Genomic DNA, 13,652 nt, shown 5'->3' with positions numbered 1-13,652 from the left:
TAAAACTAAAAGATATACTAATAAATAAAGAAGTTATAAAAATAATACCCCTTCTAAAACGCCTGCGGCATTGATCTCATAACGCTGGCTGCGTAACCTTTCCGAACACATTGCCAGGGATCCGACGCTGGGAGAGGTAAGCGCCAGCCCTATGGTCTCCCTAGGCGTCGACCAGCCGTGCCGACACTGCCGATAACACCCATGAAGGTTGTCATGTCCGCCGACCAAGGGCCCATTGTCTCCACTGCAAGCGCCGCAAAATCATAATCTTGCAGTAAATATGAGTAGGTATTTGTGACACTTACGAGGAATTCCTAGTTGCGATGTTTCCATACATACGCTCTCGACTGTTTCCTCCCTGGATTTTTAACCTAGAGCAATGATTTTTTCAAATAAGATCAATATCATCAATATCTGTGCCGCTATGTTTTGCTTTTTGGATTATTTTATTCGAAGAAACTTGCAGCGCCTCGAAAATCTCAAAAACGGCTCAATTGAATTAGCTGCAAAAAAAGATGCAGTATACAAATATGACAACAAATATCCAAAAAATCAAAACATAGCAGCATAGATTATTTCTTCCTCTTGCAGTTTCCAAAATTTCATAATGATTGGTTGCGTTTTGAAGGAGGAAACATTCGAGAGCGAAACCTGGATGTTGGAGTTTTTTGCGTGGGAGTTTTAGTCCGTGCTGCAGTTGTCCTTATCGCACGCACGCACTCCCGCCCACCGTAGCGCGACAGAAACATAGTTTCAAAAAGTCGAGATTTAAGTAGATATATTTAGTATTTAATAAGCAGAGTAAGCAAATAACCTAAATTGAAATTGCCTTACCTCTAAAATTTCGCTCTGTCAGCACAAACGTTCGAACTCTGCAGTTCATGAATGGCATAACTGTTCCATAATTATTTGCACCGCTACGTTTGTTCCATTTTCCCGACTAACTTCACTGCGATAAACTCTGAATGTTCCAACTTGTGGAAATGTTGAAACGTGGAACATTTATCGGAATTGTAACTGTTTTGCTGCGATAAAACTTTTGTTTTAAAACTATGATGAAATTTACGTACGTAATATGAATTGTAAATGAGACTTTGAATTTGATTTCATTTTGTTATGGCACGTTTTCACGGAACAGCATTAATTTGAATGCAAAATACATTGATTGTTTTTTTGTATGTAAGGTATAAATAAGGTGCTTTATACTGTAAAATTTTAAAGTTAGATTCTTAAATAGCGTTTTTCAATAAAAAGACTTATCAAGATTGTTTACCTTTTTTCTAATGCAAAAAAAACGAACTATAGATAATATGTAAGTATAAAGTACGCATAATGTCCCTTAATGGTACACATTATAATAAATTCTCGAATTAATTTAAAGATAAGTAAATAATAGTCTCGCTTAATAAGGATTACCACAACAATATACCGCCCTCAACCCTCATCCAGTCTGTAGTGGAAATAATGCCACATAAAGTAGAATCTCGAATAGGCAGATAAACGCGAGTCTGGTGGCTATTAAGCCCGCATGTGTCTGCGCCCTAGTTAATGTGTAACCAGTTGTTCCTTTTGAGCATTAAATAACCGATAAATCTACTTAAACTATAGTATATTATTTTATACAATCGTTATATAATAGAGAGCTTTTCAGTCGAGTACAGTGTTTAGGCAACGAAGCTTGCGGAGTTGCTTAAGTAAGGTACGATATTGAAAAGCTTGATTATATCACTGATCCCTTCGGTCGTGTTTTAATTTATTACCACTCGTTGCGAATTTCCTATTTTTCGCACTTGTATCGTAAATAACTATTAAGCATAGATATGTACATTTATTTATTGACTTGTAAAAATTGCCTTTCATCAATAAAACATCTGAATCTGACTCATGCTTACTTGGCTTGGTCCTACTCAATTAATGTTATAATGTTGTCATCTCTATAAAATACATGCTTTTAGATTTAAAAAGAGTACCCCATACCCGTTGAATCCTATCTTTCACGGGTTTCACGGGTGACTTATTCGGTTGACGGATTTTATCTTGAACGTATTCTTTAGGGATTCCATGTTTACGAAAAGCGATTAAATTATGCGTAAATATGGTTTAAAGGTTACGTAGATATCAAAGGCAAGATATGAGAAGTCATGAGGAACGAGGAACATAAAATGGACAGGGATCGCAGCGATGAAAGCTTTTCTTATGTAGGATGAGTATACAGTGTGTAAATTCAATACGGACGATTATTTAAATGGTGTTGCCAGTTACTATAAAAAGCTCGTATCTCGTAATGTCAAGTTGTCTCGTAATGTTTGCTCGGTAAATTTAAAAAAAAGCGGCCAAGTGCGAGTCGGACTCGCGCATGAAGGGTTCCGTACCATTTAAGACGTATTAAAAAAAAAATCTACTTGCTAGATCTTGTTCAACATTTTACCACTTTGGACACACATTTTACCACTTTGGGACTGTCTCTCGCGCAAACTATTCAGTTTAGAAAAAAATGATGTTAGAAACCTAAATATCATTTTTGAAGACCTATCCATAGATACCCCACACGTATGGGTTTGATGAAAAAAATTTTTTTTTAATTTATTGACGTATTAAAAAAAAAACTATTCACTAGATCTCGTTCAAACCAATTTTCGGTGGAAGTTTGCATGGTAATGTATATCATATATTTTTTTTAGATTTTTCATTCTGTTATTTTAGAAGTTACAGGGGGGGGGGACACACATTTTTTCACTTTGGAAGTGTCTCTCGCGCAAACTATTCAGTTTAGAAAAAAATGATATTAGAAACCTAAATATCATTTTTGAAGACCTATCCATAGATACCCCACACGTATGGGTTTGATGAAAATTTTTTTTTTTTTTTTAATTTTTATGACGTATTAAAAAAAAACTACTTACTAGATCTCGTTCGAACCAATTTTCGGTGGAAGTTTGCATGGCAATGTATATCATATATTTTTTTTAGATTTTTCATTCTGTTATTTTAGAAGTTACAGGGGGGGGGACACACATTTTTTCACTTTGGAAGTGTCTCTCGCGCAAACTATTCAGTTTAGAAAAAAATGATATTAGAAACCTAAATATCATTTTTGAAGACCTATCCATAGATACCCCACACGTATGGGTTTGATGAAAAAATTTTTTTTTTTTTAATTTTTATGACGTATTAAAAAAAAACTACTTACTAGATCTCGTTCGAACCAATTTTCGGTGGAAGTTTGCATGGCAATGTATATCATATATTTTTTTTAGATTTTTCATTCTGTTATTTTAGAAGTTACGGGGGGGGGGACACACTTTTTACCACTTTGGAAGTGTCTCTCGCGCAAACTTTTCAGTTTAGAAAAAAATGATATTAGAAACCTCAATATCATTTTTAAAGACCTATCCATAGATACCCCACACGTATGAGTTTGATGAAAAAAGATTTTTTGAGTTTCAGTTCTAAGTATGGGGAACCCCCAAAATTTATTGTTTTTTTTCTATTTTTGTGTGAACATCATAATGCGGTTCATAGAATACATCTACTTACCAAGTTTGAACAGTATAGCTTTTATAGTTTCGGAAAAAAGTGGCTGTGACAGAATCGGACAGACAGACGGACATGACGAATCTATAAGGGTTCCGTTTTTTGCCATTTGGCTACGGAACCCTAAAAAGTATTACGGGGTTATAATTAAGTGTAACTTAAAAAAAAAAAACTTTTTTTAATACCACACTCGGCCTGCCTGATTGAAAACGGTGTTGCCTGATATTGACCCTTTAAAAACGTGTACACTCCTTTTGAAAGAATCCCATACTGTAATCTTTTTTTTTATGGTAGAGGAGGCAAACGAGCAGACGGATCACCTGATGGTAAGCGATTACCGCCGCTTATGGACACTTGCAACACCAGAGGGGTTGTAAGTGCGTTGCCGGCTTTTAAGATGGAAGTACGCTCTTTTCTTGAAGGTCGTATCGGTCCGGAAATACCGCAGGCGACAGTTCATTCCACAGTTCCCGCAATCCCGCGAGAAACTTGCGGGAGGGAGGTTATTCCACAACACAGCCTGAGCATCTGGGGCAGGATATTGCTCATAAACCGCGCAGTATGCGACTATTTAGGTTTGAGGGTGTGGGGGAGAATTTAATTAGAACCAATTCCTTAAAATACAATCACCAAGGTACCTTTATAAAAAACTCACTCCGTATCATTTTTAAACTAGAACCGTATCTCATCTTATCTTATGATTTTCGGGAGCCATTGCGGGTACACTTCAACCCATATGGATCCTTTGTGCTGTTGCCCCCTTAGGAAAGACCCGTTAACTACTCAAGAGCTCTTTTGACCATCTCCATGTACCGGATGATGGAGTTCAGGAGTAACATTTTGAATTTCTTTGGTTCCAAATAACCTGCTCCAAAGTCCTTCATTATTTGTCTGGCGAGGGCGTGACATTCACACATTAGGTGTATTACGCGGTCTCTTCCTCTTCGTTCGACAATAGGTGTTGTCGGAGTGTCCCATCTTGGCCAAAACTCCCTTAACCCCGTAATGGCCAGTTAACACCCCAAGAACTCTAACGTACTAAGAAGTTAGGTCAGGTAGCTACTTAGGTAGCCAGGGGGTTTGGCTTAATACACTTGACGTGATATGTACCAACCATTTTGCTTTGAGTTGGTAAGCCTTTGTCTTTTGCCTTGTAGTGAATAATTTTGTATTTTGGACCCGCTTAGCTTAAAAGGTGTACATAATTGCAGATCAGTCACTTTGCAAGGTTACGATTAAGACTATCTTCCCTGTTAAGAGTCAAGAGCGTAGCCAGCCAGTGGACTGGGGGGCGGGCAAGTTCATGTTACCGGAGACTTAGGGGGGGCAGACGCCGCAGAGGTGCATTCATTGTATGTAAAATTTGAGCTCTAGGGGGGGGGGGGGCAGATGCCTCCCCCCTGCCTGTACCTGCCTACGCCCATGTTAAGGGTAGGTGTCGTTGTTACAGATGAGGTAGTGTAAGCGGTCGCATGGGCAGCCTGCCGGACTTGACGGAGCGGTCGCGGCCAGCATCCGTGCGCACTGCAGCCCGCACGGTCTCTGATCCACATCGGCACCATGCTATCAAACAAGTAGGAGTATTTTCTAGTATTTTCTTTCATGAAATAGGAACTTCTGCCAGTGATAGTACAATTTTTATTACTCGAACTTGCGACTTCTTGGAACACCGGTCCGATCGCTATACTACCAATTGAGATTCGGAAGCTTTCCAGAAGCGTACGAATCCTTCCATTCCTTACTTACCTTAAGAATTTTCCATCTTAAGGCTCCAGAGTTTCAATTGAGAATTCATCAGTTACAATGTACCTATACTAAATTTAATTTAAGAACGTGGCAAAATGGGTCAATTTCTAACGAAATTTTTTTCAAGACTGATTTCCTTGACTTAATTTTCTTCCAACAGATTCCTGTGAGCACAATATACAAGAAAGAATGGCTCTGGAAGAAGCCAAAATCCTCAACCAGAGCGCCCGCAATTCCCACATCATCCCGCCGCCGGGACTCCGTGGCCTCATCCGTTGGTGCCGCTTCAGTCCGCCGGCTCATCGCTCGCCAACCTCCCAAGATCCCCAAGCCCGTCGTCCAACGATTCACCCTCCTCTGTGTAGCCAGTGGCCTTTGCGCAACTGCCCTGCTCCCTTTCACAGCCTTCGCAGGCGCGGAAGCAGGAGCAATGCCTCTAGCAGTCATGCATACGGTAGCAGCTTTAGTAGCACCATTCTCCCCTTTAATTCTTCAAAAGACTGGGACTAGAGTAGTCGTCACTGTAGCGCACGTTTTAGTCTGTATATTATTAACAGCGCATACAGCTGCTACTCCTCTTTCTGTGTTACTTCCTCTTTATGGTGCTTGCGGTTTCGCTTTGTCTCCGATGTCGCTTGCGTTGTGTGCGTCAGCGACTACATTAGCTCAAGCAGCGGGCGATGAATGTAGACGGAAGATAGCTTTGAGGAGAGCTCTGCGGGCGCTCCGGGCAGCGCAGGATCTAGGGCTGGTATGTGGGTCACTGCTGCTCGGCGGAGCGCTCCTCATCTGGCCTGAAGACATGACGCCGGCACTGTTCACGGCTGTGCCTACAAACGCGTCGATGCCGGGGTGGCCGCCGCCTGATGACTCGTATTTTCCGGATGAAGAATATGAGGTAATAATTAATTCGTAATCTGCAATTTAGTATTAGATGGAATTTTAACATTTTGAGCTCACGAAAGTTCACAGTTTGGCTACAAAATACAGTGTCGACATTTTTCCTCCAGCTGCCAACACTTTACCTACTAATAATATGAAGTATCTTTAACTTGCCTGATAAATTGCGACTTTGCGCTTGCATTTAAAGATCAACAAATGTATTCATGTTTACGCGCATCGTAGCTTCCTGTATCTAATACTGCGTCATTAGAAACGAGTGCTCATAATGTCACGTCGCGTACGATAAACATAGCCATAAACAATATGCTTGTAAGCACATACACACCATTAACAGAAATCCCTTTATTATTTTTTCTCTAGGAGCAAACTTGCGGAGCAGCAGGCTGCCCCGACGTCCAATCCCTCTCCGGCACCACCTTAACCTCTGACGGCCGCCGAGCGCTTGTCGCCGTCTGGGCACTGCTCTCTCTAGTTGCCATAGGCCTGGGCGTCTATGGCGCCACATCAGCACCCGCGCCGCCGCCCGATGCAAGATCTATTGTGCGGGATCCAAGAGCGCTGCTTAGTTTCCCGATGGGGCTATTCATTGGGCTTCAACAGGGATTTATTTATACGTCTTATATTAAGGTAAGATATGTATAGTTGTAGGCACTGCTTTCTCTAGTCACCATAGGCCTGGGCGTCTATGGCGCCATGTCGGCCCCCGCGCTGCTGCCTGATGCGAGGTCTATTGTACCTTAACCAGTGCCGGATTAACCATTAAGCAAAATAAGCACTTGCTTAGGGCACCACGTCTAGGGGGGCACCAAAATCGTTGGCAAAAAAACGGGTAGTTTGTACATGAACCTTTGTGCGTCGTGTACAGGGCACGTAAGCGCGTCTCCAACGCAGGCCTTTGCCCCTACGAGGAGGCCCATTCCATCAAGCTTGCAATATGCTGATTTTTTCCTCATACTTTACCCATTGGTTCGTGGTTGATTTTTGATTTCCAGAATTCTGTAAATCTGTCAGCTTTGGGCCAAAGGGCCTTACAGCTTAGGACACCCAACGTAGAGCTCAATTTTAGAAAGCTATTTGGCTTCAACCCTACGTGGAGCTTGTTCGTCAGCCTTCTCGGAGTGTCGAATTTAATAGTAGATCTACACTTTTGTCTTAATTTATAATTATGTCCTGTCCGAATTTCGCTCTCTTGCAACTCGGCCTTCGGCTTCGCACCGAAGTCTTAACAGGTTTTCGAGGATCGGAATTTGTCACTCATGCTGCCCGAGCTCTTGCACACCAAATTGGTTTGCGACGTATTGCAAAAGGCCAAGCTGCAGAGCCGCGATCGTGCGAACTAATTGTCAAAGTTGTATGATAAAAAAACTGATGACGGAATCAAAGGCTAAAGTGCCGGTTCGGGGCCCCACGAAGGTCGAAAACCAAAAGCATACGGTTTTATTTGAACCAAAGGTTTCCTTTAGCAGAATTAATCTTTGTTTTCCTAAGATGTAATTTTTGATTCAGGTTTATTTCAGCTTCGGCGAAGTGGGTCAGTCGGAGGTCAATAACTGTTTAAGTTTAGGTTCTAAGTTACGTATAAACTTCCACCCTCCTTTACACATCCTTAGCGATGTTTTTTTTAGATTAAACTCTCCTATGTCCTTTCTGGGGACTAAACTAATTATCTCTATACCAAATTTCAACTAAATTGGTTCAGCGGTTGAAGCGTGAAGAGGAATATTAAAAAATCAATGAAAATTTTACATGTTTCCACTTCGAAATGGTGTCAATGTGATACCATACTCGTAAATGAGTTCGGCATTCCCGATTTATACGAAAACGATACCAAACATAGCCTACTAGATTAACTCATGTAGATATCAAGATAAAGTTGAGAGCCCACCCCTCTCCTCTAAAGATGTACACTACAAAACTTGGTGGCTTCACTTCTTAACTAAATCAACCCTTGGGTCCTAACTCCTAGGGGCGAATCCTGCCAAAGGAAATCCTCGGTTCGAAACGCCTATTTAATCGGCTGCAACTAACTCTAATCAAGTGCCCGTTTGAGCGAGACCAAATGCCGAGCAGCAGGAGAGTCATGATCACATTGGTTCGATTTCCTTAGGTCTTATTCATACTCGGCTTTTTACTTTATGCAAAAGTTGGCTTTAAGCCTCACATAAACTTGGTCATTTGTCCAAATCCAGGCTTTCGTCTCTCGCGGCTGGGCATTATGCCTTGTTTACAATTCCCATTGGTTTTTTTTTTTTTTTTTATAGCGCGCCGCCATCAGACTCTCCAGGCGTCTAACCTTATGAAGACCTCAGCCTTCGGCCTCATTCACACAATTTGTCAATTCCAAGTTCTGCTTTCTTGCAGCGTGGCCTTTGGCCTCATACATAAAAACGCCGATCCGACCGCACTTTCAGCCTTATGAAGAGCTCGGCTTTCGACTTAGTTTTTTAAGACACTTGGCCATAGATTCTTGCCAGAGCTCGGCCCTGCTGAAGCTCGACCTTTGGCCTCACATGAATGCGCTTCTCAAAAAACCTCTCTTTGCAACCCTGTGTGGAGCTCGGCCTTAGTCCTCGCTTACACTGGGTATTTTTTTCAGTCAGTTACAAAACCCAGCTCTCTCGCAACTCCGCCTTTAGGTCTTGCTTGGAAGCGCCAAGTGGACACTCCGGATCTTCAACCTTATGAAGAGCATGGCCGTTGGAATCGTTTTTTGACTATTGCCACCATTGGTTTAATTCCAAGCACTGCTATCCTGCAGTTCCGCAAGATTGCCCGCCACGGTAGAAACAACTGAAGGTCAACCGCGAACCACTTTCAACGTGTTGTCTCCCCGTCGCACGTACGAATTTACAATTGCCTCTGGGCCTTAGTCCTTATGTAACTTTCGGGTTACTTTTAGTCATGTTACTTCTAGGGTTTAATTGTGAAGTGAACCAAAGCAGGTTTTAATCACATAGTTAGCCGGAAAGGCAAGTACACAATCATAGATATAGGTAATTTCAGTCATTAAGTTCACGCATGCTTTGATAAAGGTGACATTAGGATGGCGACTGCACCAGCATTACTGTTGCAACGTTACTGCTGCAGCACTGTCAATTTCCTTGATAAAATAAGTAATGGATTGAAAATACAAATTGCAGCAGTAATTCGACCATGAACGTCATTTAATTTACCAAAAAAAAATCAATGTTGTCAATGTAATCTGGATGAGCCTAGGCAGACGGGGCACCAAGATCTAGAAATGCTTAGGGCATCAAAATTTCTTAATCCGGCACTGACCTTAACTTCCCGATGGGGGCTGTTCATGGTTTCAGCAAGTGTTTATTTGTACGCCTTATATTAAAGTAAGATGTATATAGTGACCGTTTTTTCAAGTCTATGATCCTGTCATATTATGTTATCGAGTGAGCTTAAAGATGTATGCTCCAGCTTTTTACACGTCCCATTTTCTACAGATTTTCAGAATAAAAAGACTACTTGGTAAGAGGAGTATAAAGGTGAGTCATCCTTTATGGAAGCTAAAACGGTCCATGTCAGGGCCGAGGCGTCCGACACTTCCTTTTCTTTAGATAGCATTAGTCACTTTTAATCATATTAATATAAACTATGCTTATTCAGTGGTATGGTGTCTGTGTCGGTGGCTGGACGTGCGCGTGGCGGGCTCTCTGCGGCGCAGGCTGCCTGCAAGCCTTAGCCGCCGCCACGCTAAGCATGGCTGCCGCGCGAGGCAGAAGAGGGGCGCTGGCGGCTGGAGGCGCCGCGGCACATGCCTCACTGATGCTGGCACTGTTAAGGTGGCGAGCGGCGCGCACGGATTTAGCCCTGCCTGCTGTCGCTGCTGCGGCGTGGGGCGCCTGTGCTGCGTTATGGGACGTTCTACAGGTAACTCCTCGCGCTAAAGTCCATGTACCTACTCTAAGTCGCCCGTCAAGTTTTATGGAAAGTAGGAGTATAGTGCATTGTCAATTTGTCACTGCCACAGACATCGCCCCCGCTCATCCTTGATGCTCTCAATAATCTTTGATGCTGCGGCGTAAGGCGGTAAGGCGTCTGTGCGGCGTTGTAGGACGTTCTATAGATAAAACCTGAGGCAGGTGGCAGGCGAAGCATTTGCCTCGCTGATGCTGGCATTGTTAAGATAAAAAGCGATCGAAACGGACTTGGCGTTACCTGCTGTGGCGCCTATGCAACGTTATGCGATGCTTTACAGGTAAGCCCTAACAAGGCAGGTGGTACTGAGTGAGCCTTGCTGATGCTATATGATGCTTTCCTCTAAGATACACCGTTAGTTATTTTAAAAAATAAACCTACCTAATATATGTGCCCTTATAAATGAACCCTATTTTATTTATCCAGTCGGGCATCTGCATTGGCGGGCCAGGCTGGCGCGGCCCCTGGTCCCTGACCCTCGCGGCGCGCCACGCCGGGCTGGCCCTAGCGTGCGCGGCGCGGCAGCTTTTATGCGCGCGCTTCCAAATTGTTGCGCTAGCTAGCGCGCTGGTCGCCGCGCTAGTTAGCCAAGTCGCGCTGGAGCTGCGACTGCGGCCCAGTGAGGCGCAAAGACACAGGTGAGACAATATTTAGTGTAGGCTCTAGAAGATACTGACACTATTTTTTTATTGAAGGTCTACAAACTGGATGTCACAACTAGTACGTACATCACAAAGAAATATACATTTACAAAAATAGCAGACACAACATGCATGAAAAAGAACAGTTAGCTAATTACCTTTCATACTTTAAATTAACAGTTTACTAATAAAATATGAACAAAATTGAGAAAAAAAAGAGATTAAATTAAGTAAAAAAAAAAGAGAAGAATTAATAAAAAATTATAACTTTTAGTTTTGATTTGACTGAAGCCAAAGAACAGATGTCAGTATATGATGCGATCGTTCTATACAGGCCGCGTAGCCAACGTTACAATCGTTCACGCTCCGTAGCGTATCGTAGCTATCTCTCTATCACTCTTCCATATTAGTGCGACTGTGACAGTTGCGTTTCTTTCGCCACGTTGGCTACGTGGCCAGGGGTACATGCCTGCCAATATTGGTACGGCAGTGGGGGAGAGAGAATGGTTTTCTGTTGCACAGGCGACAGCCCGCACGAGGCTTGATATTTCTGAGCAGTTCCGGACTGTTTACTAAGCCGTGTAGGATTTTATACAGGAATAAAATGTCATTAACTTTTCGTCTAGAAAACAATGATTGCATTTTATACTGCTGAAGTCTAGCGACGTAGGATTTAAAGATTTTACATTTGTTTTGGATGTAGGTCAGGGTATATAAAAAGCGTTTCTGAATTCGTTCAATGCGACCGGAATGTACCTTATATCCTGGATTTCACATAGAAGAGCAATATTCCAGTATACTTAAACTTAATTAAGCAACTGTAAACAGGTAAATATCAAACTTTTGGGTCTTTTAAGGATTTAATTTGCCTCGTAACGAATCTTTTGATGTCCGCTTAACAATTGAATCTACGTGTTCCCGGAAGTTAAGAGCGCCATCGATTGTGACTCCTAGATCGCGAATACTTGTAACTTCGGCTAGAGCTGCTCTATTCAAATTGTATGTGACAGCCGTTGGAACTCTTTATCGAGAAAACTTTATATGGTAACATTTTGTACTGACTAAATAACATGATAATCGTCAGTGTGTAGAAGGTACCTACTCTTCCTGACTTTTGATCCTTATAGTGGTGTTCCTAGGCTTCAAGAATACCCGATGTACCTATCCACAACTGGAGATGTTACCCCCAGCAACTCCTTAAATTTCCCTCATACAATTCTCATACGTATGTCACATCTTTCTCACAAATCGGATTTACGTGATTCTAGCTCTTAGTTTAGTACCTACCTGATTGATATTGGTATTGGTATTGGTGAACTTTTAATTATTTTTTATTGATGTATTTTGTTTCTAGCACTCCAACACCTTTTCGTGCACTATTTTTTTAACAATTATTTTCCATTACGTAATAATGACAGTTTCAGCAAAATACCACATTTCAAAAGCAATCTAACACCATGGGTCCTTTCTCACAGGTCCTAGCGAAGGGCCACCATGACGACAACCACGACCTCTTTCATCGCGACGTCAGACGACGTCGACGTACACGTCATCAGTTAGCCGCGAACGCGTGACGTCACTCATGACGTCGCTAGTGTGGATAGCAAGACATCTGTGAAGAAAGTTGTGAGTTAAGTGTTCAAGCACTAACAGACGGGCGTACCGGACCGCGACCTTGGTACGATCCGAGGCCTGTGCAATCGAGAAGCTTCGCCGTACGTACGTCCGTTAAGGACACGGCGGCTATGTGTGCGAAAGCAAGAAAGATATAAGCTGACCGGACCAATGTGGCCGTCCGGTAAGCCTGTCTGTTACCACCAGGCCACTCCGTGACCTCAACGATAGTTCAGAAGCAGGACATCTGTGAAAAAAGTTGTGAGTTACATAAGTATTAAAAGGACTTTGAAAAATAGGTTAAGTTTTAAAGTGTTTACTGTAGACGTAACATTTACGCAATGTTGGCAGATTGGTAGTGTCAAGATATTTTAATAAAAACCGGCCAAGAGCATGTCGGGCCACGCTCAGTGTAGGGTTCCGTAGTTACTCTTCCGTCACAATAAGCTAAACTGGAGCTTAAAGTATAGTAAACTGTTAACCAAGGGATGAAACGGTACCTTTCACCCGAGTTAAACAAATAGGCAAATTTGCATAATCAGTACCTAATTAAAGTAAGTCTTTTTACTATGAAGGGAAAACTTTTTGCGATAACTCAAAAACAGCTAAACTGATCATGTCCGCTATAGTTTTCATTTAATGTCTTTCTTAAGCTCTACTTTCACGATTTTTTTCATATTTTTTGGACCTATGGTTCAAAAGTTAGAGGGGGGGGGACACATTTTTTTTTTCGGAGCGATTATCTCCGAATATATTCAATTTATCAAAAAATGTTTCTAGAAAACCCCTATTAGTTTTGAAAGACCTTTCCAACGATACCCCACACTCTAGGGTTGAAGCGAAAAAAAAAAATTAACCCCCACTTTACGTGTAGGGGAGGTACCCTAAAAAAAATTAAATTTTTAGATTTTATTGTACGACTTTGTCGGCTTTATTGATTTATATATCCATGCCAAATTTCAGCTTTCTAGCACTAACGACCACGGAGCAAAGCCTCGGACAGACAGACAGACAGACAGACAGACAGACGGACATGGCGAAACTATAAGGGTTCCTAGTTGACTACGGAACCCTAAAAAGCAGCTATAAGGACAATTAAGAAAAAATAATCACTTATTTTAACATTTATACAAACAGATTTATAAACCATTGACCAAAATAGCGGTTGGCCTGTCGGTTGGTTTAAGTAATAATTATAAAGACTAAACCGGTTCGTGTCCGGGCCGAGGCGTCAAACACTTCAATTTTCTATAGGCAAATGATCATCTATCATCCGTCATAGAA

General features: G+C 42.0%; 1 protein-coding gene across 2 annotated transcripts in view; it reads left to right on the top strand.

Annotated features, from left to right (window-relative positions):
- Positions 1–13,446, top strand: part of LOC133528971 (uncharacterized) — a 31,118-nt gene extending 17,672 nt beyond the window's left edge. Inside the window, exons 2-7 of one of the 2 annotated variants that reach the window (XM_061866508.1) lie at positions 4,985–5,108; positions 5,441–6,178; positions 6,544–6,810; positions 9,802–10,065; positions 10,540–10,751; positions 12,230–13,446. In XM_061866508.1, coding sequence (XP_061722492.1) covers positions 5,007–5,108; positions 5,441–6,178; positions 6,544–6,810; positions 9,802–10,065; positions 10,540–10,751; positions 12,230–12,236 — 1,590 coding nt within the window. In that variant the 5' untranslated portion in view covers positions 4,985–5,006 and the 3' untranslated portion in view covers positions 12,237–13,446. Of the gene's footprint in view, positions 1–4,984; positions 5,109–5,440; positions 6,179–6,543; positions 6,811–9,801; positions 10,066–10,539; positions 11,747–12,229 lie in introns of those variants that run through there. The other variant, XM_061866510.1, reaches the window with a different exon arrangement.
- The last annotated feature ends 206 nt before the right edge of the window (positions 13,447–13,652 follow it).

This window comes from Cydia pomonella, chromosome 20, assembly GCF_033807575.1.
Source record: "Cydia pomonella isolate Wapato2018A chromosome 20, ilCydPomo1, whole genome shotgun sequence".
Classification (NCBI taxonomy): Eukaryota; Metazoa; Arthropoda; class Insecta; order Lepidoptera; family Tortricidae; genus Cydia; species Cydia pomonella.
This window is presented reverse-complemented; position numbering and strand designations above follow the sequence as displayed.